Source organism: Hippopotamus amphibius, chromosome 5 (genome assembly GCF_030028045.1).
Source record: "Hippopotamus amphibius kiboko isolate mHipAmp2 chromosome 5, mHipAmp2.hap2, whole genome shotgun sequence".
NCBI classification, from domain to species: Eukaryota; Metazoa; Chordata; class Mammalia; order Artiodactyla; family Hippopotamidae; genus Hippopotamus; species Hippopotamus amphibius.
In genome coordinates this window covers 121873008-121900524 of record NC_080190.1, presented here as the reverse complement: position 1 = coordinate 121900524, position 27517 = coordinate 121873008, and the positions used below count along the sequence as shown (strand labels likewise).

Here is a 27517-nt window from a genome sequence, read left to right as displayed (position 1 = left end):
TCTTTACACATACAACTTGTTATAAAATGTTAAGATTTTGAATAACCTATAAAAGTCACCAAGCAGTAACCAAGTATTGGGTGCCAGGCTGAGTGTTCCTGGTATAGACCAGGGGTGGTGGGAGTCATCTCCACCAATGAGAAGTACCTCTGTGGGTATAAACTGGGTCCAGAGAAGCCCTCCTCAAAGCTTGTCCACCCAATTTTTATTGTCTCCTAAAGCCATATACTACTTATAATAGGTACTGTGTGCTTTAAAGGAATGCAGCATGCCACCCAACTGAGAACACTAGCCTCGCTCCTCAAGGATGTCATACATCCACAGGTAACCCGCTGGGGGAGCCCACACCACACTAAGTTAATCACAGTTAGAGTCTCTCCACCGCATGGGCTGCCGAGCACAGTGAAACCCACCAAGAACCTGGACCGGCCAAAGAACATCCACCACACACAGGGAACGACAGCACGTGACCTGACTGACTGTGTGTAAACAAGCTCATTTCTGCATTTATAGCCTCTTAGCGGGCCTTTTGTTTAGTATAGATTATGATCTAGTTAATTTTCAGGGTAGATCAGTTAATTTCAGTCCCAGTAGGTACTTATCTAGTCTCTGAGAACTTCTAGGAATGCATGTGTAGGCATGAGTTGCAGTAGGGCTGGGGCAGAGTTTGGGAGATTGATTAGAAGAATCAGATTCCATCCTTTCCCAGAGTAGACGTGAGAGGGTGTGGGTGCCACGCAGGGTGGGTTCAGGGGCACAGGCATGATCATTTGATTTTTTGATCCCTGGTTTCCCACATTCATTCATATAAAACATCTTATTTTTTGGAGGTGAGAAGTAAATCTGAGGCAGGCTTCTGACGCAGGGAGGGGATTTTTATCGGTCAAGTGTTCTTCCCCTTTGAGGGCCCAGGGGACAGGAAGCAAACCAACTGAAAGATGCCAGGCTTGGTCCCAGCACAAGGCACGTCTCATCTCCCGACACCCTCTGCAGAAGGTCTCAGCTCCTTCTTTGTGCAGAGGAGGAGGCTGAGGCTCAGAAAGCAGAGTCCAAGTCATCAAGGTCAGCGGTGCATGCAATTCAAAATGTTCTTTCCCCTGTGCCAGCCTCCACTGTTGTTGCAAGGAAAAAGAAGGGAAAGAGAGGTGCAGGTCTTGACTTTTGGGAAGAGTGGGTTTTTATAAAGTTGGCTGTACACACACTAGCCAGTGCTGCAGGAGGCATGAGGATATAAAATAAAAACACTTTTAGATCTCTGTTGAACTTTCTAGAATTTCTGATCTTATTAACGATAGACCCTGCTTATCATAAAGCTAAGCAGTGCATCAGTTAGTAGGCTGTACTCTTGTAGGCATCAGGGATACAGGATAGAAGAAAAGCAACAAAAAGATCAGTCTCCAAGGAGCTCTCTTCCCACAGGACCAGCAATGCCTGCAGAAGGGTTGGGAGTCTCCACACCTCCTGGTAATCCATTAATCCTGGCACATGGCTAGGGTAGTTTAAAAAATCAAGCATAAAATGCAAGTTTCACAGGGAGGTTGGGAGGAACTGGAAGACTGGGATTGACATATATACCCTACTACGTATAAAACTGGTAACTAATGAGAATCTACTGTATAGCACGGGGAGCTCTACTTGGTGCTCCATGGTGACCTAAATGGGTAAGAAATCCAAAAAAGAGGGGATACATGTATACATATGGCTGATTTGCATTGCTGTACAGCAGAAACTGATACAGCAGTGTAAAGCAACTATACTCCAATAAAATAACAAAATAAAATTGAAATTTTTTTAAAAAAATACAATAAAACGCAAGTTTCTAAGCTGACTGGAGGAAACAGGTGGGTGCTGGTTAAGAAGAAGAGTTTGGGGCGCTCCACAAATCTTCCTGCCCCTGGGGGGAAACCAAGGAAGGAGCAGTGGAGTGAGCTGGTCACCTTTTAGATAGGTGTGGGAGGGCCCCAGGCAGGTGCGCTCCCAGGAACCAGGGCTGCTGTCTTTTTCCCTCCTGCAGTGCAGTATCTAGGAGGGACAAGAGGCTACCCTAAGGAGGCCCAGCCCAAGTGCTCCAGCCCCAGGGCGAAAGCTCTGGGTTGTGTTCCTTTCTGCCCCCACCTTACATCAGCATGCAGAGATCTGAGACTCTTGTTTGGGTGTGGAAAGTACACAGAGCAAGGAATTTTAGCCTCTGGGGTTTTCAGTGCTTAAATTTAGCTTAGGTAAAATTTTCTAATAAGAGATCCAGCTTACCTCACCAGCATTCCACACAGTATAATAAAGCATGACTTTGCTTTACTTTACTCTTTGTACATAGGCTTCCCCGGCAGACCTCATGTGGCCCTCGATGTGCCAGAAAGGAAAATGACTTATTAACACTTGTGTCCCCCAGCATTGTTCTAAACACTTAATGCAGATTATCCCATTTGAACAACTCTGAAAGGTAGTTTTAATTCTGTAGATCAGGAAACTGGCTTAGACAGGCTAAGGAATCTTGCCAAGGGTGGCAGCACAATTAAGTCCAATTCAGAAGGCCACCCTCTACCACAATTCTACATGTTAGTCACAATCCGTATATTCCAATAGCAGGTAGTCCCCACATTAAAGCAAACTATACACTAAGTCCAACCCAGGAAATTACAAAGTACAAGCTCACTGGTGACTAGAATTTAGCGTTTAAACACATACACGAAAAGAAAAAGATGTTACGTGTTCTCTAACTGTACTAACATTACTTTTTCTTTTTCAACACTATTTTATCAAATAAGGAAAACCTTACTAAAAGAACAGGATCTTAATCTTTTAAAAACTGTCATACAACCATTAAAAAAATCACTTTTGTATATTCAATTATTCTGAACTAGAGTACTTGTTGTCAAAGCTAATCTTCATCCAGGCCTGTGTGTCCTCCCGAGTTCCTCACCACACCGGCATCTGCTCCCCGCCCCAAGACCCAGACCCCGTGGCTCTGCTTCTCCCTGACCCAGAGAGAACAAAACAGAAAATAATGACAATGTAGAGAAGAATGCTTCCGAATTTTATTGCACTCAAATAACATTAACAGAAGACGTTTACATTATTTTTAGAAAATCCATTGATGTTGCCCAGCTTGGCATATATTTGTAAAGACAAGGCTCATTCACTGAGATATTTAGAATTAGAAAGTATTTGAAGTTGACCACAGCATAATGAATCCTCAATCTCCAGAGTTCTAGAGATGATTACACACAAAAACCCAGCAAAATTTATTTTATGCATTTATCAGTTCTATGTCACTCTTAAGTTTCCCTAAAAAAATATGGCTTTATAAAAAGTAGTGTTCTATTATTCACAATACGAAGTAAGAGCTTGACTAGATTTTGAGTAGCAACTCTGTATTACCCAGATCACAGCTTTAGAAAATTATTGCTTTTTTACTACCATATTACTGTGGGTTTCACTACACTACGGTTCAGCATGACTTACTATGTTGTGACGATGATCTCTAATGATAAACATATAAAATCTCTTTGCTTTTAACCCTAAAAGCAGGAAAAACGTCACTTTATCTTAAAACAATGTGAACATGATCAAGAGCTCTGCCGACACACAAACGAAACCACTTCTTAGGGGTTTTTTTTATAGCTCGTGGTCCTTTCAAAATGAGGGTGTAGCTACCTTTTTTTCCTAACAAATGAGTATTTTCATCACAGCAACTATTTCTGAGCCACAAATTAGCCACACTAAAAATAGAAGAAATGCTTCAGTGTGGAAAGGAAAAGGCTCAAATATTGTGAAACAGCAGCGGGCCTCTGGCTTGTGAGTACTTTTCACACACCCCGCGTCACCCAGCCAAGGGCCATGTGGACTCTGTACCCAGAGCAGGCTTCAGTGTTGTGTGGGCATTACTTAACCAGCCAAAGGCAGAACAACCTTTACGTTATGCACCAGTAACTGACAGAGATTTTCTAAAATTTAAACAAATACTCCCAGAACTACAGCTATTTTACGATCAATCCGAGGTGTGAAAAAGCATTTTTGCATGATATAACAGGCCATTCCTTTCTCCTGAGTCCTAACAATAATTTTCCCCCCTTATTTTGAAAAATAAGTTAACCATAATAATTTAAGCTTTTATTGAAATATTAATTTTTCTAATTAACAAGCTAAAAGCTACAGGAATCTCAAATGTTGAGTTTTACCCTGATACTCGAAGCTAACGTAGCAAATTTTTTAATAAAGGTATCAGTGCAATTATATACTACTCAAATCTTCACAGCTAATGATGACCCCATCAGTGTTTTTAAGAGCCCTAAGACAAGGCACTCTTAGTGGTTTTAAATCATGTTTCACGCAGTGTATACAACTCAGCCTAACATAATTAGTGTTAATTACTGATAAGAGATATTAAAACCCTGCCATGACAATTGCTGCTACATCATCAATATGCTTATTAACTGTTGTCTGAAAAACACATGAATGCAGGTAAGACTGAAAGCTGTGTCACAAAAGGAAAAAGAAAAGAAATCCAATGGACCCACAAATGCTATCAGAAAAGGACGTGCAGGAATGTAATAACATCACGTGTGATTTTTGTTTCTAAAAAAAAATAAACTAAAACGCCAGTGGACTACGGTTCATTCAAAACATCTTTAGTGTTCATTCCCAAAGATCTTGGTCTGCTCAGAAATTACTTCACAAGATCTATCCCAGCCATCTTTTGGAGCGTATGGTTAAGCTGGTCCTCCTGTGGTAGTAGGGGCTGTCTTTCTGAAGCTTTAAGTATCTGCAAAAATAAGGGGAAATCTAAATTAAAGGACCAACTAGATACAGACTGTGAAAATGCTTCATTTTTACTCTACTTGTAAAAAACCCACCAATAGAAGTAAATGCTTTTTTTTTTTTTTGTATTGTTGTTGTTTTTAATGGCAACTGGGTAACTGAATCACTCACTACCTAGAGTAGTTCCTGGGGGGGTTACTTGCAAAGCTGATGAAAATTTGAGGTTCTCTAGAGCATCTGAGAATTACAACTGAATTTAAGAATGTCAGTCTTTTGAGAAATACAAGCATTAAATTTCTTTCTCCCATCAATGTTTTCACTGTATTAAAAAGAAATGCAAGAGAGGGAAAAAAAATCGAGTATGGTATTTGAAACGAAAATACAGTAAGGATTTTCAAGGAGCAGCAGGATACCGCAAGTTGCAGTTAAAATATGCTACTTCAATAATCTTATATCAATGTTTAATGATACTGAAAATGTAAGTGGTTCGTAAAAAAAAAAGTGTACACTATTTTAAAAGAAGTAAAATTCCTTTCAACAAGTATCTTCTTATTCCAAACTTTAGTATCTGATTCATTTTACTGTTGCAGCACCGGATCTGGGTTACAATGGGAGTAAAAAAGGAGCTTGTGCACATAAAGGCCCAGCCAAATTCTGATATAATTTCTAAAGCGAGATTGTGATTCTTCTTTCCTTCCTTATGTATCTATCTACATATGTTTGTATTCGTGTGTGTGTGTGTAACCAGAAATTTTTATATAAGCAGAATTATTTGGTGCTAATGAGAAGTAACTGGAAATTATATGTATACTTTTGTACATCCAACAGAAATGAGCATTTATGTCCACCAAAAGACATGTATAGGAATATTCATAGCCACTTTCTTCATAATAGACCCAAACTAAAAAAAGTCACTGCAGCCATAAACATAGAATGAAATTTTTAAATGGAATATATTCACAGTAAATAGCAATGATAAGACCAGTGGCTATACAAATCAAAGTGCATGAAGCTCAGTCATGATGGTGAGCAACAGAAACCAGTCACAAAAAAAACTGTATATACGAGAGTGAGTCAAAAATTATCCGTACTCCAGTTATGTTACAACTTCCATTGGCCGCACTATCTTATCACAACTTTCCGTTCAAGGCTACAGTCTCCCCAGTCACTGCTGCGCAGGTGCAAACGTGTTACATCAGTTCATTTGCAACTGCAGTGTGAGCAAAAATGGATGCCCCACTTGTGATCTGCACGAAAGAGGAGTAGCGTGCAGTGATTCATTTTTTGTGGTCTGAGGGTGTGCACGTCCGTACACTTCTGCCCACACTGTCGACTCTCTGTAAAAACTTCCTTTTGAGGTGTTAAAGCATCTTCCCTATAGTCCTGATCTTGCTCCAAAGGACTTTCACCTGTTTGGTCCCCTGAAAGCAGCCCTACAAGGATGAAGATTCACTTCTGATGAAGAAGTGAAGACAGTGGTACATTCGTGGCTCAAAGCTCAGCCTAAGACATTCCTCAGTGAGGGAATATGAAAGCTTGTTGACAGGTGGACAAAGTGTATTGAAAAGCAAGGAGAGTATGTCAAAAAATGATGTATTTTTCTTTTCTAAAAGTTAATTAAAATAAATTCTGCAGCCAGAGTGTGGATAATTTTTGACTCACTCTCATATATTTGTATGTGTGTACTTGTCATTCTATTTAGTCAAATTCAAAGGCAGGCAAATCAATCTATGACGACACAGGTCAGAATAGTAGTTATCTTTGGTGGGCGTAGTACTGGGGGGGGAGGGGCAGAGAGGGAGCAATTTCCAGGGGCTGGAAGAACTCTGTGTTATGGGTACAAGAATGCATCACATGTAGAAGTTCATCAAACTGTACCCTCAACACATGAGCACCTCCCTATGTGCAAATTACACCTTAACAGAAAGAGTTTTAAAAAATGGGTTTGACTTTAGGTTCTCTTAGAATTTAACCATTAGCTGGACTGTGAGGAATAAGCATTTCTGTAATCTGTGCAACCCAAAATCCTCGAGACTATGGGAACTTGTTCAAAGTATGAGTACTGATAACAAGGCAAATAACCTAAAAGCTCAGTTACAATTTTGAATGACTCAAATTACGTCCTTAAATATTTGAAGAAGTCTCCACTCAGAAGTAGTTCACCAAGTTGCAAACCCAATATCTCCAAATTCAGGCCAGTCGTCTCTGCCACCCTCAGCTCCTCCCGCCTACTGTATCTCCATTAAGCTTCCATCGTTCACCCACTCACACAGGAATCAAACTCCACTCTTCCCCCTCAAGCAGCCCCTCTCCCACTAAATTACCTCCACCTCCAAGGTCCATGAAATCCATTCCTGCTCTGCATCCCTGCTCTGCATCGCTGCCACCAATTCTGGCTCCCACCACCTCTGCTTAGATGGACATCCCTGCCCCCTGCCTGGTCTCCACCTCCTCACAGGACTCCTCTGTTCAAATCTGGATCTGCTCATGAGACTCCTCGGCTTGGAATTTTTCTGCTGCTTCCTCGCATTCTCAGGCCCACATTCAAATTCTCAAACATCGCTTATGGGAAAGTCTGAAACATGCCACCTGCCCACCACCCTGTCTTCTTACGCCTGTACCAGGCCCACTGCCTTGGTCTTTGTGCTGCAAGCATTTGCTGCCACCACCTGCACATGCCAGCATCCTCACTTCCAGCAGCTCCTCAAGGCTCAGCTCCAGCAGAACCATACAGGGGTGGCCTCACCTCACGCTCTGCACCCCCAGAATTGGGTAAGGTCCCCCTCCTCTGGGTGCTGCCCTGTGTACCACTCTGAGAAGTTGATGATGCTGTATTGATTGCTGTCCTCAGCTGTACACCCACAGGTCTGTGAACCGCTACAAGACAGGGACTGTACTGTCCACTGCCTACATTCACAGTCCAGGGTAGAGCCTGTACCAAGGGAGTTGCTTAATATGTATTTCTTGAATAAATGAATGATCAAATCAATAACAAGGATATGCATATGAGGCACTTATTACCACAGACTAAGACCTCTAGCGCTGCCAGCCTAAAGCGGGTTGTGGGTCTTACTGGGCAGTGTTAGAAAATGCTGGGTGGCAGGGGAGCCATGAATGACAGCTCTGGACAGATGCAACAGAGTGAAACCATCACCCCTGCAGGAATATTCAAATGTGGGATGCGTTACAAACGTTATCTCCATTTTCAGAGAGACAAGAGCAAGAAGACTCACCCAGAAACACAGATGCTCACATATCTTCATTTCAAATAGCCTGATTATCATCACAAAACAGTAACTTTTTTTTCTGGCATGACAGAAAAATTGTTAAAGGAACCACTTAGTCAAACGGCCTTAAAGTTCTGTTTGGCAGGAAATTTAATTTCCTAAGCGATTCCTTCATAAGCCATTCAATTTGTGCTACGTATATTTATGCTGACATATTGCTAGAAATATACTGTAGGATTTCAAGTAAAAATATGACTTTGAGGACAAAGGTGAAAACCCACTAAAGGAGCAGAGTTTTTAAAATCAATTTTTTAAAAAAAAACATAATATTCAAAATGATTGACTTCTAATATCAGAATGATCAAGTCTTAGGATTGACTTTTTACATCCTTGCCAAAAGTATGCCAGTAAATCACTTATAAACTTATAAATATAAACAAAAGATGGCAAAATTGAAACTACCGGACAGCTTACTTCTCCACAATGAATCATAATTAATCTTCCACACTTCTGAGTCTTAAATGAAGTGCTAATGCATATTAAGAAAAAGATACCAAAGAATACAATATCTCTACTTTCATCACATCTAAACGGCTCTCAAAACTCATCAGCTCTTAGGCCTTCGTTTGTGTAAAACCCTCTAGGGCACAGCAGCTGAGAGTGTGACCTCTGGAGTTAGAATGCAAGAATCAAACTCAGCTCTACCACTTGTCAGCTCTGTGACCCAGGGCAGGTTCCTTTGCTTTGCTGTGCCTCAGTTTTCTCATCTGTAAAATGGAGATAACAGCATGTCTACCTCTTGGGCTGCTGGAAGTACTGAGTTAATTCATGTGTGTGTCTAGAAGAGCACGACACACATAATGCTTAAAAAAAGTTAGCCCTTCCCATCTCCTGTGGGTGAACTGGTACAATGGTAAATTAAGACAGTTCCCATCCCGTGGGATTATCACAACAATAAGTATATTATTATGAACTTTAATACACAGTGTTAAGACTGCATAACCTAGTCTCAGAAAGATCAGGGAAGGCAAAGTAATCAATTAGATTCTGAGGGCCTGGACAAAGTGAACCGATATCCAGCATTTTGCAGAGGGCCTCAATTTGAGTTTTCCACTGAAGAAAGAATTTTAAAGATTGAAAGGTAGGAAGGAAACAGGGCTCCACAATGAGTGTTTCCGCAGTTTCTGTATCACATACATAATTCAGCACTGTTGCAAAAACTGTCACCTTACTGTACAAAAAAGAGACTGATTTATAACTATTACTCTTTTGTAAGACTGAATAATTAAAAAACATAAAGTTAGGCTAAGAAGACAATAGGAAGTAAGCAATCCCAGCGCGGTCATTACAAATAACTATTGGTAACTCTCTTTGGTAAAAGTCACACTGCAGCCACGCAGTGCATCACTCAAATTTTTATGACACCAGAATGCAAGACAAATGCATTACAACTGACAGGTTACAACTCCTGGAGCAGGTCTTTCAGAATTTAGCTTCTCTTGATCCACCTCGAAGATCAGGCTAATTAATTACTGAACAATAACAGCCACAGCCACCATTTACTGGGAGCTCATTATGTGTCAGGAAGCAGGCATGTGAATCAAACCTTCATTTTTATTTGTTTCAGCTGTTAAACATCTCATCAAAAAAAGCACCTTATTCCAGCCCCCCAACCACTTAGTATTTTGTATTTCTGTTCCAAGGAAATTCTTGGGCTTCATTTATGAAACACCACAGTAGAAGCACAGAACGTTTCAGTCAGAAAATAATATGACGTTTCATACCTTCATTCAAGTCAGGTAAATAATAAAAAATAACCACTATAACTAGAAAAAAAGTCAGTGCTGTAGACACTTGTTATTTTTAGGAATACTTTCAAAACAATTTTCTTTAAAGGAATGGATAATAAGAAAAATGCAAATTCAGTAACCTGCCCTGCACCCTCAGGTTGGAAATAAGGCACTCTGTGAAGCATCGCTCCACAATAAAGATAGAGCAGAAACATCAACCTCCCTGCTCTGTGCATCTTTTCCAAACACAAATACACACATATGCCCAGTAGTCATCATGTAAAAGATCAATTTCTTCATGGATTTCTTTTCTTATTCATATCACAATACCGACCACACAGTTCCCTCCAGTATTCATATATATTCTACATGTACAATGTACAACAACTATCAAAATCTAAAACATCCCAACTGTTAAATAAGCAAATATGAGCTGTGGTATAACTAAAAATACTCTTTGATTATAAAAGGTTCTTTCCCCCTGAAATTTAGTATTTCAATAAATTTTGTCAGGCACAATTATTTCTGCCAAAATTCACATTAAGCATAATGTGAAAAATATAAGCAAAAATTGAACCAATAAATGACACAGAAAGGAAAAATGAAAAGAAAGCACAGAAACGAGAAGAAATATCAATACATTTGGGAAAAAGATGTTGGAAAATCCTCTCTTCATGAAACATTTTTTTTCCCATTTTGAGAAAGTTTTATATGTGCATTTTCGATCGTGGGTATAGTTATGTCATCTCTAAACTGCATTTGAAAGCACAGGCCTTGGTTGAAATGCTGTCCGCATCCTTTAAACTCGCTGATGATGAGAGGGACGTGTCGGGGAAGGGAGGAAAAAGCAGAGTGATGGGTGTAGCACAGCGGGCTGGCAGAAAGGACTGCCTGGATCACGCGGGGCACTAAGGATGCTCTCAGGGAAGACGGGGCAGGGGGAGGAGGAGGACCCATGTCACTTATTTATGCACTATTCAGCTTTCATCTGAAGGCAAGTCTGATTCCACATCCTCCATCAAATAACCTGCCAATCAAAAACAGGGGGGAAAAGAAAAACCTACCTAACGTCTATTACTATCACCACCTACAATGGCAAAAATCATACAGTACTTTGAACGTACATACTCCTCAAATTCTAGCTCAACAAATAGATACTAGACTCAGTCTGAAGTCTACTTCCCATTACTTTGGCTCAACTGACCAAAACACATAAAATTTTCTTTTTAAATTTAGGTATAATTAATCCTCCTCTCTCGGGAATGCTACTCTTTGTAGAATTATTTCATACGGCTCGTGTGAGTATCAGCAGTATCTTTTAACTTAAACAAAAAAGGAAAAAGCAATACATCTAACAAAATGCCATACCTGGTGGTACTTCTAGTTGTTCCTCTGCAGGGGGCACATGCGCTTCTAAAATAAATAATACATAAATAATAAATAATAAAATAAATCATAAAACACTCCACTACAGATTGCTGACTAGTGTTTAAAATACAGACCGCTGATCTTTAAGTTACGGTGGTAATTTTTACAGGCTTTTTGGGGGTCCGATTGCAATTATCACAAAACATTAGGTTTTTACACCACCACAACAAAGAAAAATTAGCTACAACCTCATAAAATGTTGTATATTTCTCAATTGTCCTGAACTACAGGCTTCAAAACATTATCTTCCTAACTGACTAACCTCAAAACTCACTGTCTGGCAAAGGAGATATCAACTAAAACCTAAATTTTCACCACAATTTTGCATCAGACTTGATGAGAAAGCTGAGGAAAGATGTTGAAAATATCTTGTTTCTTTTTAACAACACAAAAAATTAAATTCAAATAGAATCTTAAAAATGTATCACTATCCTTAATAAACTTGTTTTTGAAAAATAATACTCAAGATAATATATTCTAAAACTAGCCAAAAATATGGATATGAATTTTAACATCCAGTTTTTTCCTTGGTTACTTCAACCCACTTATAACTAAAGAAACTGTAAGCCTTGCCACCCTATGGTATAATGATATATTGATCTAATTCGCTCTATAAAATTATATCACAAACTAATATCTTTATCCCTAACAACCGATGTAACAGTACCTTAATAGAGAGAGAAGATTGTATCTGCTTTCCTTTTGCACAAGATTTGCAACAGGCTTTGGTCAAAAGGAGGAATTTTTAATAGCATTTTCTAAAACTCAAATATTTATGCAGCTATTTTAATCATCTTTCTTCTTGCATTAATTTGCTTCTAATTGCAAGAATGATACATGTCCAAAACAGTTAGAAATATTTCAGATAAAAGTAAAAAGGAAACAGAAAAGTACCACACATATTTCGCCCTGATCCCTGTTAAGATTCCAGAAGAGTTCCTTCTCCTAGTAGCAGTACCGTGCATGTTTACTAACTTTCTGTGCTGTAACTGGCTTGTCTATTTATTTGGTTCTTAATAATCTAGGGACACATTAGTTTACCAACTTGACCAATATTTTTCTCAGAATTTTTTTTACTTTTGTCATTTTAGGGGCATTTGAAAAAACTGTGTGCATCATAAAGTATTAATCACATCCGTTGTTATTTTCATCCCTGATGTTATACTGAGAGGCTTATTACTACTGCAAGATGTATTTTTATCCACATTTATCCTGAAAAAAAATAGTTCATTTAACAACCTTATCTGAATGTATACTGGTAATGATATAAGACGAGGATTATTTTTAAAGAAATGATTAATTACATCAGCACAACCTTAAAGGTTTGCCTAGCTGCTATAGCCTACTGTTTCTTACTCCAGGACTTTCTAAACCCACTTCAGCATGGCTTTGACTCCCATCAATTTACTCTAACAGCTTAGCGATGATCACCAACACTTCCCACATTGCCAAACGCAATCGATGCTTCGTAAGTCCTGAAATTCCAATGGCAGCAGCATGGAACACATTCCTTCCTTCCTTCTGCTCTTTCCCATCCTTCCCTACTGGTTTTCCTCCCGCCTTGCTGCTTGTGCGTGATCCCCCAAACCTCACAATGTTGCAATTCCTCAGAGCTCAGTCCTGGGGCTGCTGGTGTACTCTCTCTGCACTCACCTCCAAAATGATCTTATCCACTTCCAAGGGGTTGATACCATCTCCACGATGATGGCTCCTGAGAACTTATGTCCATCTCAGATCTCGCCCATCTAGCTCAGATTGGCACATCCAACTGCCTGCTTGACACCTCTACCTGTGTATCTCACCTAAGTCCCGAACATAAGATATCTAACATGGAATCTTTCGTTTTCTTCCCTAAGCCAGTTTCTTTTCCATTCTACTTTTCTTCTCAGTAAATGGCGCTATTATCCAAACAGTTATTCAAATCAAACCAAAGTTCGGCCCCCTTTATTCCTCTTTGCTTCACAATCATCAGAAAGTTCCATCAATGGTAATTCTAAAATATATCTCGAGTTTAAAACATTCCCCTCATTTCCACTTCATGGCCTTACTCCAGGCCCGGATGATCCCTTCCCTGGATTAGGACACAATAATTGCCTAACGGGGTGGTCTCTGCTTCCATTCTCACGCCATCCAATCCATTCTCTCGGAGTGGAAATAATTTTTCAAAACACAAATCAGATTATGCCACATCTCACAAGTAGATTCTCACTGTCCTTAGAACATAATCCAGATTCCTCACTAGGTCCTCCAAGGCCCCAACTGATCTGTCCCCTGTCTCTTTACTGCTTAAGCCAATTCAGATTCAGTTTTCTATTACCTGCAACGGCAAATAACCTTACTGACACAGAATGGGACACACAGAAGGGTTTAAGCACAGGACTGACACAGCCAGATGTGTACTTTGGAAGAGATCATCCCAGTGACATTGTGAAAGATGGATTTGAAGGGGACAAGCATGGAGTTAGGAAGACTAGCTAGACGCCTACTGCCACTGTCCAGGAAGATGATGACGGGCTGAACTAGATTACTAGAACTTCAGGGAAAGAATGAATTTGAGAAATGTTTAAGTAGCCTATTCAATAGGACTTGAAATTAGCTATAGAGATGGGGGAGAGGAGATGTCTCCCACATTTCTGGTTTGGGAGCCAAAGTACATATTGATGCAACCAGCCAAGACAAAGGAAGACAAGGGAAGAGAAGGTCAACGGGCATGTGAACATGACAAATTCCCTCTTGCTGTCCACTCAAGCGCTGCAGGAACATGGAACTGCAGGTGGGGCTGGAGGCACACGGTCCAGAGCCCCGCCGCCCACTGGAAGGAATCCCCTTTGCAGCCTCTGCTACGCCCTCTACTGGCTCATCAAAATGCCTGAAAAGTCTTAGGAAGAAACTGTATTTCTAATACAAAAAAAGGCAAAGCCAAGGTGCATATTGTGAGGTTAGTTCTTTTACATAAAACAAAATATGTGGGGTGGCTTGAAGTTCTTTCTAGAGATTCTGAGTTTCCATTTTCTAATTCTAACTGAATAAAAAAAAAAACCAGACGCGGTTACATTTTCCATAGAGAACTGAAGTGGGAGCAAGTCCGAGTGCCAGCCAGCCTGCTCCGTGGGTGATCAGCTTGGACAGGGTGGCACACGGCGCCCGTGCTGGGGTCTCTCCCAGGAGCTACGTGGACAGTGAGGGCAGTTCAACCCCCACCTCCCCTCCCCTCCCCTCCCCTCTCCCCACCTTCTCCAATTCAGTCGACTACACCACCACCGACTCTGTCTAACCAAACGCAGAAGCAGTAACATTTAATCTGAAAACTGACAATCAGGGGCTCATAAATGAATTCTAAGAGTAACCTTATGAGCCAAATTCCCCGTGACATGGTCCTCGTGAGCACACGCTGGACCCCAGAGTCAACTGCTGGCCCCCAGGCTGGGCTGAAGACCAGCTCAGCCACTCTAGAGGGGAAGCCGGGCAGCAGCCTGACCTCACGCCACGTTCAGCCCTTCATTTGTAAAGTAAGTACAGCGCTATTTGCCCTGCCTCCTAGTCAGTGTCTATGGTGAGGAACAATGGAAACAGTATATGGGAAAGAGCTTTGCAGACTGTTATGAACTCTAGAAATCTAAGTCGTGTCGAAGCACCGCTATGTAATATATGCAACAAGTTCTATTTTTCTGAAACAAACGCTTCATTTTCAAAAACAATTTTTTGCAGCCTAATAGCAACGTAAAGGACGCAACTTTCAGTCCACCTCTGCCCATGGATAACTCCTTCTCACAAGACCACCTCCTCCTGTTTAGGGTGGCTCTCCTCACCCTAACAAGTTACTTCCCATTAGATGACCCTGGTTTTATCTCCATCACTGCCCTTCTCATAATCTTTAATTACTTTATCATCTCTTTGGCCACTAGAGTGCCAGCCGCAGTGAAAACAGAATTCCAACTCTCCTATTCACTCTCATCCTCCCAGCCTCTGAGCACTGTAAAGACAGCAAATACTAAGTGCACAATAAGTACTTGCCGAAGAAATGAACATCATTTTAATATAAAAAGTAAAATGATTTCTATACAATTAACTTACCTTCTAAAATTGTGTCTGAATCATCTACAGCATTATCTAAAAAACAAAAAAAAACCAAGCACATCTTACATTAACTCACCTTCACTAAGTCCTTAAATTAACAAATCCGCTCAGAGACCTAAATTTGGCTCTTTTTAGATCGGGGTTTCTTATAGAGAGGCTCACTAGAATATCAACTTTAATTTCTAAATTATATTCAAAGAATATATCAATAGGCTGCTGACACAAAACCTGTACCATAAACAGGGAATAAACTTATCGACGTGATCCAATTACTTCCTTGGTGACTAGAGAGTGTCTTGTATTTCCGACTACATTTACCTTTGTGCCACAAGCTATACTCGTTTCAACAAATACAAGGGGAGCTGACGTGCAGGAAATAACTGCTTAGAGAAGTATCTTACCTGAACTCTCTATTCCTTCATTTTCCAATGGCTCGAACACTACAAAATACACGGGAAAAATAATCTTTTAGCATTGCATCACTCCCATCAAAACCAACATTGGCTAAGTGGTTCAAGGTCTAGTTTATCCTTGAACCTCTCGGTCTTCATCACTGGGAAATGGCAGGTTACACAGTAGAATGAGGAGGAGTTTGGTCTGGAGCGAAACAGGCCTGGATTCAAATTATGGGGCAGCCACTTTTAGCCAGAAGAACAATTAATTATATATGCTTCCTTCCTGTAAAATGGGGGAAATTAAAGTTCCTCCCCAATCACTTGTCACCAGGATCTAGTAATTTGTTTACCCCTGGCTGATGCAGAATTTCTTTTTTTCATTTGCTTTGTGACTGTAGTGGAGGTTCTGAGCTACCCATGGCTCTACCTGCTCATCACTCTGGACCCAATACCAGGCAGATTCTCTACTCTGCTTAGGGAGCAAGGCTCAGATCTTTCACTGGGGGCAAACGACCCTGCGTCCAGTCCTGAGAATCAGGTTTCAGCGGGCAGGTCTTAATCCACTGTCTTAACCATGGCCCAGGCTGCTCTCTCTCTGCTCCACTGCAAAGGCGGCCCTTGTCTTGGCCGCCATCTCCCTTCCTGCCTGGCTGGCTCAGAGCTTTCCTAGTCAGCCTGATCCCTGCTTTTCCCTCTTCCAAAATGCCTGACATTTCCTGGCACCCTAAAAGCAAACTGTTATTTTCCTAGCACAGTTAAAAATGTATTCTCCTTGTTCAGTTAGTAAAGAAAAATTTGGAGCATCTAATATCGTGCAGGTATTATTCCCAGTGCTTGGGTAGAACAAAGGACAGTTTTTTGGTTTTGTTTTTGATTTTTTTTTTAATTTTTATTGGAGTATGGTTACTTTACAATGATGCTGTGTGAGCCTCCACTGCACAACCAAATGAATCAGCCACACACATACACATATCCCCTCCCTTTCGGACCTCCCTCCCATTAGGTCACCACAGTGCATTAGGTCAAGCTCCCTGTGCTGTACAGTATGTTCCCATCAGCTGTCGATTCTACACACAGTATCTGGGATCAACACATATACATTATTGGGACAGTTTTAATACATTGTTTTCTATCCTTTTGGTGGCATTTGGAAGACAAAAGAGCAGTGAATGTTCATTCACTCTGTCTCCCTGAACTGTGTCTGCATTTAAATATGCTTAAGTCTCTATCAACTGAAAAACAAACAAGCCCTTTCTTTTTGCTGGTGTTGTTATTTTTATCTTATTCATTTATTTATTATGTATATTTTTTATTGAAGTAATAGTTGATTTACAATGTTTCAGGTGGATAGCAAAGTGATTCAGTTAGACATATATGTGTGTGTGTGTATGTATATTTATGTACATATTTATTTTTCAGATTCTTTTCCATTATGGGTTCTCCTTGCCTTCTCTCTCCTCCAACTCACAATCTAATTTCTTCAGAGTCATTTGCATGTGCTGTCTCTTCACTTCCTCTCCTCAACCCCAATCGGACTTTTCGGCCCTGACCACATCCCTAAAAAGGTTCCCCTAAGACCACCCATGAGCACTCATTTAACCCCATGACATTTCCTGCCTTTACTGAGCCAGGTCTCCTAGCAGCTCCTTCCTTTCCAAACACTCTCGTCCTTGGACTCAGTGGGCTTATGTGACCAGATTCGCCTTTGATTCTTTCCTTTCTCCTTCTCAGTCTTCATCACTTCACCTTTTTCTTACCAGGCATTAAATGTTGCCTTTCATCAAAGTCCAGCCATAAAGCCTCCTCTCTTCCTGCTTTCTCCTCTCTCCTTAAATGATCTCAGCCTTTGGCTTCAATCACGATGCATATTCTGATGATTCTCAAACTCAACTTCAAATAGAATGCTCTTCTGAGATCCAAACACCATCCATCGGCTAACTTGGTATCACCCCTCGTATGGCTCAACAGGCACTACTGGCATGTACAGACTGCACTTGTGACCTGCTGGCCCCATGCCCATTTTCCGGTCTCACTCATCTTAGGAAAAAGCATCCCATCCACAAGGTGCATAAGCACAACAGTGGATGTGGTTCCTGACACCTTGCTCTCTCTCCCCAGCTACACCCGCACATCCAGCCCTGCCAACTTTATCTCCTACTTCTCAGCTTCATCCACTTCCCTTCACCTTCACTGCCACCACCATGGTTGAAACCACTATCATTTCTGTCCAACTTTTGTCCATTGCAAACAGCTCTCGCCATGGTCACTGGTGAGGCCTCTGTAGCACGAGACCTAAGGCAAGTCTCCAGTGTTTACCATACATGGGTCCTCAGCAGCCCGGGACATGGCTGAATATACCTTTCTTGAAACCCGTCTCCTTTGATGCCTCATTTGGCAGAGATATGAATCAGGGAAGATCAAGTTTGGATAATTGCGGTAACCTAACTGGTCTCCCCACATCTACTATTGTCTCTACAGTCTATTTGCTACACTTTAGATAGATCAATCCTTATGAAACACACTGCCCTAGAATAGTGTTCTAAGATGAAGATGAACACCCTTGACCTCTGGACCCAGACCATCTCACAATCTCAGCCCACATCTCTCTTTTTATGCTCAGCATTCCAGACACATCTTCCCATCAGCAACTTCATTCTACATCCCAGCATCCTTTCTCCCAGCCTCATCAACTTTTCTACTCTTCAGCTCACACTTCAGCCTCCCCTGGTCCACAAACTAGGTAGGGTCTCTTTATACTCTTGTTATACACTGTATTCATTCTCACCAGCGCTTAGCACAAGTGTAGCTGAATACTAAAGTGAGATGACTTGCATGATTTCTAGCCCTACCTCTGCCTCCCCATACAAGGTGCATGAGAATATGAACCACGTTTGTGTATTCTTCACTAGAATGGCTCCAGTGTCCTATGTTTTGGACACAGGCTACATAATATATATGCAGTGTATGTAGTGTATGAATAAGTAAATCAATTAGATGGTAAAACTGTACTGTCATTTGCCAGGTGTTTCCAATGTAGGCTTAATGCTTTCCAGGATATTTTTTATGTGGAAAGCTGGTTCCCTCTACAGCCTTAATAAGCTTTATGTTTTCCAGGTCCTAGAATTTGGAAAGTTTAATACAGAATATATTCTGTTCTCCCATTGAGAAACAGTTTTGTTTTCACCCTACTTACAGTTTTATATATATAGAGAGAGAGTCACTTGATTTCCCTAGCTTGGTTCCTGAACTACACAAAGGTATCTTTTTAGCACATAATGAAGAATCCTCCATTCTATTAGATCTATTTGATTTGAAAAAGTTTATGCTCTATAACAAGGTAATTCAAAGTATCTCATCAAATCTCGATGACCCCTCAGGTCATACTCTTACTCTATTAACATTTTAAATTATATTTACTATGACATTCTGCCTATAAAAATATCTTTACTTTCATAACATCTTTTTTAGCATTTTATCTAATTTTACACTTCTTTCAAATCTGATTTTAAAATCCTCTAGATCTAGTCTGCAACTTGCATTCCAAACATGTTCTTTCCAGCATATTTAGAAAAACACTATAATAACTGGCAGAAATTAGAAAACTATCTCAAATCCCACCTCTACATGTAACTTTTAAATTCCAAATTCCTTTCTTTTGCCTTCAGGTTCAAACTTGGAAAAAAAAAATCTAAATGCAATCATAGTGGCCAAGTTATTTAATTTATCATAAAAAATATTAGTCCCTAGAGAAAGACTCCAGGATTCTTCCAACGGCATCCTTCATATCCCAGGAACTGCCACTGTGGATGGTGATCTTGGTAGGGTCTTAAATCTTAAAATCACATGCTTAATAAATTCACATATCAGATCTACACATAGCCCTTCCTAATTTTCTTTACTTGAGATTCACCAGGTAACATGAGATCACAAATTTTTTTGAAAGTAGAGACTCTATATTATTCATATTTGAATGTCAAGCCCTAAAACCTTCCAGCACAAAGGAAATCCTTCATATCTGATTCAAGCACTACACATTTCTTCATCCTTCTTGTTTCACAGGAAGTTATACCCGAAGGGCTTCTTTCCTTCTACAGAGTTGTCTTTGAAGATATTGGAATAAAAAGGATCCACCACTGGTATCTTATCATTTCTCAGTCATATGGACTTATGCAAATGATTTACATTCTCTGAACCTTATTTCTCTCATCTGGGAGGTAGTGAAAACATAATCTACTTCGTAGAGTTTAATAAAACAGCATGAGAAGTACTGGCGCAACAAGAGGACCTCAAATTGCCTAAATCGGAATCTGTTGCCAAAACTGTTTTCTCTGTGCTGCCTTTAAGCCCGGAATGAAGTTCTTCTACACCTTTCTCCATGCTGGCAGGTCAGTCATGTTTATTTAAGTGAAAGTAATTTGAAGAAGCAACTAGAGTAGTTAAACTCTGACTAAAGTAGTCTTTCAAGCACAGGACTGATTTTCTTTTTTTAATTAATTTATTTATTTTTGGCTGTGTTGGCTCTTCGTTGCTGCGCGTGGGCTTTCTCTAGTTGCAGCGAGTAGCGGGGGCTACTCTCCGTTGCAGTGCTCTGCCTTTAGGTGTGTGGGCTTCAGTGGTTGTGGCTCGCGAGCTCTAGAGCACAGGGCCAGCAGTTGTGGTGCATGGGCTTAGTTGTTCTGAGGCATGCGGGATCTTCCTGGACCGGGGATCGAACCCAATGTCCCCTGCATTGGTAGGCAGATTCTTAACCACTGCACCACCAGGGAGGTCCCCACAGGACTGATTTTTAATTAAAAGAGAGCTATGACTATAAAGTAATGAGACTGAGTTTTCTTGAATAATTTGTAACTGCTTCATAAGGTACCTTGCGAAGAGTTTAAGAAATGATTTAGGCAATGACCACTGGAATAGGTAAACAATCTCCCCAAGTAAACTCTTTGAAAACTACCCATTCATTTGGATGTTTTAAGTTATGGTATTTGTAGCTAAAAATACCACCATACTTTACAGTCAAACTCTAAGTAGATTTTGAAAGAAGTAGGTAGCTTAAGGTTAAGAAGGATTTTCAAACCTTGTTCATCATAGTCTTGGTAGGCGACATCATCTGCAAAAAAGAATAAAACCAAAATAAGTATTACTTATTTGATAAGTATTACTTACTACTTATTACAATATTACTTGAGTCATTCTGTGTAACTGCTTAGCTAAAAATTACCACTTAATCTCAAATACAGAATTCTGTTCCTTTAAATAGTAATGTTTGCACAATCAGTGAGAAATGCCTCTGCCCAAAAACAATGAGAGGAAAGGGCAGGTAAATTATTTTCATAAAAATTCCTCAGATTGGCATAAAGCATGACATGCAAAAGAAACATTAGGAATTAATATCCTCTTCTGTTGTGAGGCAGTGGTAGATGAGATGAAACATGAAAGCCTGATATTCTTTGAATAATCTAATTTAGCTGCAAAGCAAAAAGTCTTATACTAGGTATTAAAATTATGTCTTTGACCCATCGAAAGAAAAGTCACCATGTTAACAGAGCATTGCAACCATAGAGCCGGAAGTAATGTTTAAACTCTAATGAAAACGTCCATACCTGCTTCTTGGTACGTTCTGCCAGCATCATCTACTGCTGGTTCACTGGAATCTAAAAAGAAAAAACATACACCTTTGCCAAACATGAAAAAAAAACAAGCACACTGCTAGACACTATTCTAAAATATTTACAAATTAATTCTAATTCTCTCAACTGTGTAAGATAGATATTATCATTATTTAATAAAATTTAAGCTGAATAACATTCCAAACTTTTCTCTCAAGTCACAAAGATAGGAGGGAGCAGAACTAGGATCGGTACCCAATCTGGCTCCACTAAAACATACTGCCTCACTCTTTTCCAAATATTCTTGCCAGTATCCTAGCTACAAAGAACAAAATCCCAACAGTGGTCTGAAAAACACATTTCCTTTCTCTCCATTTCTCCATGTAATATTAAACTATATTCAGAAATTTATATAATATCTGGGCAACCAAAAATAATTAAGTATTATAAAGAGATCCTTATATTGTTTCAGAGTGAATCATTAACCCTGGGTGGAAATGACTTTGGTTACTGCCTCAAACAGAAACATATATCACAGACCTGGATTTTCCTGTTCATATATCATGTCTTCCATATCCTGATTGTAGGCTGGTGAAGCTATAAATTAGGAAACAATTGGGAAATTAAAAATATGTCTCAAAAAAAGATTATGCTTTATATTTAAACCAAGGGAAAGCACAATTTCTAATAAAGAGAGAAATCAAGTCATGATGAGGCTCAAACTCACATTCATTCATGAAACAAACAGGTACTAACTGTGCTAAATGCCAAATACAAAGATGAAAAAGAAAGTCTCCATCATCAATGTAACTGAACCGCAAAATCGTAGAGCTATATTCTCATTTAGCTTATGCAAATTCAACTATATTCATAAAACAAAAAATGAAGCAAAGACCCAGAGAGAGCAGTACAGGTGATCCATTCTCCCAGGCACTCAGCAGGCACATGCCAGAGTGAGCCTGAGCGAGGACACACACATTCCCAACCCCTCATGTGGACTCAACACCTGAGTACCCCCAGACTGCAATGTAACTCTAGGGTTTACAGATGCCTATCGTTGAGATGATATAGGTCCTAAATGCCAGCCAACAATATCACGTGGTCCTCAAGCACAGAAAGAGGGATCTACTTCAGCCTTGGAAGAAAACTGGCCAACAACACAGGCTTACAGGAAGATGGTGTGTCCATCCTCAGTGTGGCCATACCTTCTGGGGACACATGACACGTGATAATACACAATTCTGACCATTCACTGACTTGATAATTTAAGACTACAAAACTTGCAATTAAACAGTAGCCGTTTTTTTCTTTTTCTTTATTATTAATTTTTATTGGAGTATAGTTGATTTACAATGTTGTGTTAATTTCTGCTGTACACCGAAGTGAATCAGTTATACACATATAGACATACATATGTCCACTCTTTTTTTTTAGATTATTTCCCCATATAGGTCATTACAGAATATTGAGTAAAGTTTCCTGTGTATACAGTAGGTTCTTATTAGTTATTTACTTTATATATAGTAGTGTCTTTTTTTAAATTATCTTTTTAAAATTTTTTTCTATTTTATTTATTTATTTTTATTTAAGTATAGTTGGTTTACAATGTTGTGTTAATTTCTGCTGTATAGCAAAGTGATTCAGTTATACATACACACACACACACACACACACGCGCGCGCGTGTTCTTTTTTATATTCTTTTCCATTATGGTTTCTCGCAGGATATTGAATATAGTTCCCTGTGCTCTACAGTAGGACCTTGTTGCTTATCCACTCTCTATATAGACTAGTTTGTAACTGCTAATCCCAAACTCCCACAGTATCTTTTGACCTAATAATCCCACTACTGGAAATTTATCCTCAGGAAGTAGACTTCAAAAGCACAAAAACTATATTCATATACATATATATATGTGTATATATATACATACACACATACATACATATACACACACATATATATAAAACTGTGATATAACATATACTATATAATAATTATTAACTATGTATTATGTGATATTTGATATAAAATATATTAAAATTAACAAATAATGTTGTCTCTTTCTCATGATGCTCTTTTATAGGAACAGACTCATTCTAATCAAAAAATAGTATTAAATTAAAATCTCACCTGTCTCTTCTACATGGGAGTTATCTTCAATTTCTGGAAAAAATAACATTAAATAAATATTACTAATTTCATAAGATGGTACATCTCTTTATTATATATATATATTCTGAATGAATGTTTATCATTGATTTTACTTTGAAAGCAAATAACTATTAAAATAAAACATGAAAATATCAATTAAATGTCTGTTAAACACTTTATCTTTCACCAGAACTACACTTAGAAACGTCTAACACATTCTCTTACATGATCCACTTAACAACCCAAAGAGGGTGACAAATACTGAAACGTGAGCTAAAGAGGGAGGAAGATTTAGACAGAGCAACACGGTGACAAAGGCTGTGTCCGTGTCACATCTCACTGTGGTGTTCTATTTTCTAGATACGTCCTGCCATTTCCCAGAGCAAAAGTACATTGTCTCCACATGGGAACACAAAGGAAGAAGAGAGACTTTATAAGTTTGGGGAGCCAAAAGGTAAATGTGTTGATAATTTCACCTATATATCCCTGGCAAAGTACTGCCACTCATATGACCCCTGTTAATGTAACAGCCATGTGGAGTATAAATATTTTTAATTTCTGAAGACATTTAACAAGCAACTTTTAAATTCAAACTGAATCTATGTCCCAATTAAAAATTAGATCAGAAAACAAAGTTTCTTCAATTTATGAACTTTTTAGAGGTGTTTCTTCTTACTCCTGATCTGTAACTCCTAACCTCAAAAATACGAAATTCCTTATGCTTCAGATTCTTTGAGTGTCTTGATTGAAATGTGTTGTATATGCAGCATCTAGGATACCAAAATTCTGACCAACAATCTTCCTGAGCCATCTTGGTGGAAGATGGGAAGGAGGAAGAGATTCCAGGGAAATGTGGAAATCATTTTATCAGCATTCCTACCCAGAAACATTTTCCCATGGAAATCATGATATACATAACTAAAGGTCTAAAGTTCAAAACCTTGTTGGTAAATGCCTCTTTTCAATGCACAATGCAGCTGAAATGATATGCATGTTCAAAAGCATTTTGAACTTACATCTTCCCCCCAAATTATACATTATTATACAATTCTCTAGGTTCATATGGAAACCAAACCATCACTTATAACATTATTTCTATGGAAAAGTACATTTCCTGCTCTCAACAACAGGCATCAAGATAAGCTTTTGGAAATACATTCATTCATAAATTAGGAGCTGTTTGCTTCTCAAGCAGTTCCCCAACATATTAAATATTGTGAGAAGTAGATCTACTTAACTTGTTCATAATGTTTATGCTTTAAAATAGTCCTTGCAACCATTTACCAACTGCATTGTCTGAGACTACCTGTCCACTCAGCCCTTAAGTGGCCTGGACGAGGCCCATGTGCCTGTTCAGACCCAGCAGGGCAGGATGTGAGATGAGGCCCAGGAGGCAGTGAACCGCCCAGCCACACTTGTGCTCAACCCTGGCGGCACTTACATATCCCCCGGGAAGCTTTTACAGTCACCCATTTTAGAAGCCCCACACCCCAAACACTCCAATTCACTTTGATCAGGGTGGGTCACAGGAATTCTTTTAAAAGCTCCCCAGGGGCTACTCAAACGCAGCCAGGATGGGAGGCGGTGTGGTGGGATGCCAGCCCCTCTGGGTGGATCTCGTCCCCAAGAGGTTCTCTCTCTGAATCCACCACCCTACAACTCCAGATCTTCCTACCTTTACTAGCGTTGCAGATTCGATCCACTGCCTGTTTTCTCACTGTTCTGTCCACCTCTCTGAACTCAACTTAGGCTGAGCGAACCCTTGAACCCTGCCAGGTACCTCCAGTCTACACCCTCTGTGGCTGGTGGTGCTGTGTTGTTACAGGGTCCTATAGACTCCGACGATTACTACATGGTGGGGTGTATTGTGTAACCGCTCACTTTGTGTTCGTGCCATCAATCTTTCCCCTGAGTTTCAGCACAGGCTTGTTTTCTCGTATCACTCTTTAGAAATACAACATCCCTCTTAAATAAACAATGTTTCCTTAGTACTCATTTTAAGTATAAAATATCATTTATATATTTTAAATAAAATGACAAAAATCAATCAGAGTACCAAACTTGTGGCTGAAAATCATTTAAGAACTCATTAAGGTCTTAAAGGACTACTTTAAGAAAAGAGTACAGAGAACAGACAGCAAAAGAGCAAAGCACATGGACTTAATTTAGCAGGGCTCCACAATAAACATGGTGGCCTCACATTAAAGCAGAGCAGAGCAATAAGTATAGGAATACAAAGTTTTCTATACATCAGTAGCGAATAGCTATAATTCTAACTTGCCTATTGCAAATAATACAAAGTAAACTACTCAACGGATATTTAAATAAGCAGCATATCATTTAAAATAATGAAACACACACGTCAGCAAGCTATGGTCCATATGTAGTCTACATGGGGCCTGTCTCCTGATTTTCTAAATAAAATTTTACTGGAACACCAGAGTATTTACCCAGTTACGCATTGTCCAGGGCTGCTTTTGTGCTACGGTAGCAGAGCTAAGTAGTTGGGACAGAGGTTGCATGGTCCACAAAGCCCAAAATATTGACCCTCTGGCCATTTATAGGAAAAGTTTGCCAACGTCTAGGCTGCGAATTGTCTTCCACCCACTGCAGTTATAAAGTTCATTTTAGAACAAGAGCCTGTGATAGGTTATCAAGGTCAATATTTCATCAGTTGTTTGAATTTCTTACAACACATGGGACTCCAGGAAGGAGAGGACAGTCAAAGAAAATGTGCTGAAGGACTTTATTTACATCCTATGAGAAATGTATATATCCTCAGAATTTCTCCTAACGTACTTTGAATTAAAAAATTGGGATATCTATTTATTTTAGGGAAAAGACTGATTTTAATTGACGTTTTTAGCTTAACTTAAAAAAAAACTTTAAAGTTAAATATTGGTTTTAAAGGTGTTCATGAAAAACGTCAATAATCCTAATTACAAATTACCTACTGTGTTTTATTTGGAAACCAAAAAAATGTGTTCTACCTTCATGAACGGCTTCAGTCTCCATGGGTTCATATCTATCATCTGTATTACTTCCTGCGAAGACATCATCTTCAGGCTGCAGTTCTCCTGCTGGTCCGTCTTGTTCTTGGTGCGGGTCCTCTCCTTGAACAACGGTAATGAACAAAGGGACAAGGGTCTATAGCAAGGGCCCTGCAGACACAGATGCACCATCTGAACGGCTGCCAAGTACCCACTTCAGCTGCTCGGCATGCCCGGCCCCTCCCCCGGGCCACTGCACACGCTGAGACTCTGTCCTCTCTCTGGCCAAGGGCTAGTCCACCTGAGGGGGTAACAGGTCTTCTCTCACTAGAACATCAACTCACTAGGACAGGGACCTCACATATTTTGGTGACTACGTATCCCCAGCACCTGGGGCCGTGACTAGCCATAGGAAGTTCTCAATACATAGTAATAAGTGAATAAGTGAATTCAGAATTCTTACTGTATTTGCCTCTTCCATTATCACTAGGTTAGAGAAAAGGTCCCCTTGTGACGTTGCACTGAGAACTGACATACAATTCCATGTAGCAATCTTTTAACACTATGCAAATATTCTATTATAAGGAACATCGGGCCACCAGCTAACCCATATGCCAGGTCATTTGCACTGTCAGCTGCATGATACTTTGCTTCTAAAGCTTCCTATGTTTAGACTTTAAGTTATGCTAAGACGCTCATTTTCTCTCCTGAGACATTCCTGATGCACTGCACTATTCAGTTTCTCTTGTGTAGATGTTGGACACGCTGCATAACATCACTGCAACATGGGTTAGCTTGTCATTGTGGTGTAAGACATTCTCCCAGTAGTAACTTGACATGGCCTTACACAGAGGATGCTGTGGATATAGCACTCTAACCAGAGACCTCAAGTGCACTAGACCTAGGTGTGCAGTGGAGTACCACTCTAGGAGTGTGGGGTCTGGAATATTTGACTCCAAATCTATATCCATCTACACCAGCTGTGTGACCCTGGGTGAGTTACTTAACTACTCTGTGCCTAAGATTTCTCTTCCATAAAAAGGAAATAATAAGAGTACCTTATTATTTGTTGTGAGGACTGAAGCACTTAGAAAA

At 39.7% G+C, this 27517-nt stretch overlaps 1 protein-coding gene across 4 annotated transcripts in view; it reads right to left on the bottom strand.

The window, feature by feature from the left end:
* Positions 1 to 27517, bottom strand: part of ASPH (aspartate beta-hydroxylase) — a 202329-nt gene that overhangs the window by 105070 nt on the left and 69742 nt on the right. For all 4 annotated transcript variants that reach the window (XM_057736092.1, XM_057736089.1, XM_057736090.1 and 1 more), the window contains 8 exons: positions 26423 to 26545; positions 23412 to 23444; positions 21819 to 21875; positions 21273 to 21323; positions 20747 to 20779; positions 15682 to 15720; positions 15278 to 15313; positions 11144 to 11188 (listed from right to left, as the gene is read on the bottom strand). In XM_057736092.1, coding sequence (XP_057592075.1) covers positions 11144 to 11188; positions 15278 to 15313; positions 15682 to 15720; positions 20747 to 20779; positions 21273 to 21323; positions 21819 to 21875; positions 23412 to 23444; positions 26423 to 26545 — 417 coding nt within the window. The remainder of the gene's footprint in view (positions 1 to 11143; positions 11189 to 15277; positions 15314 to 15681; positions 15721 to 20746; positions 20780 to 21272; positions 21324 to 21818; positions 21876 to 23411; positions 23445 to 26422; positions 26546 to 27517) is intronic.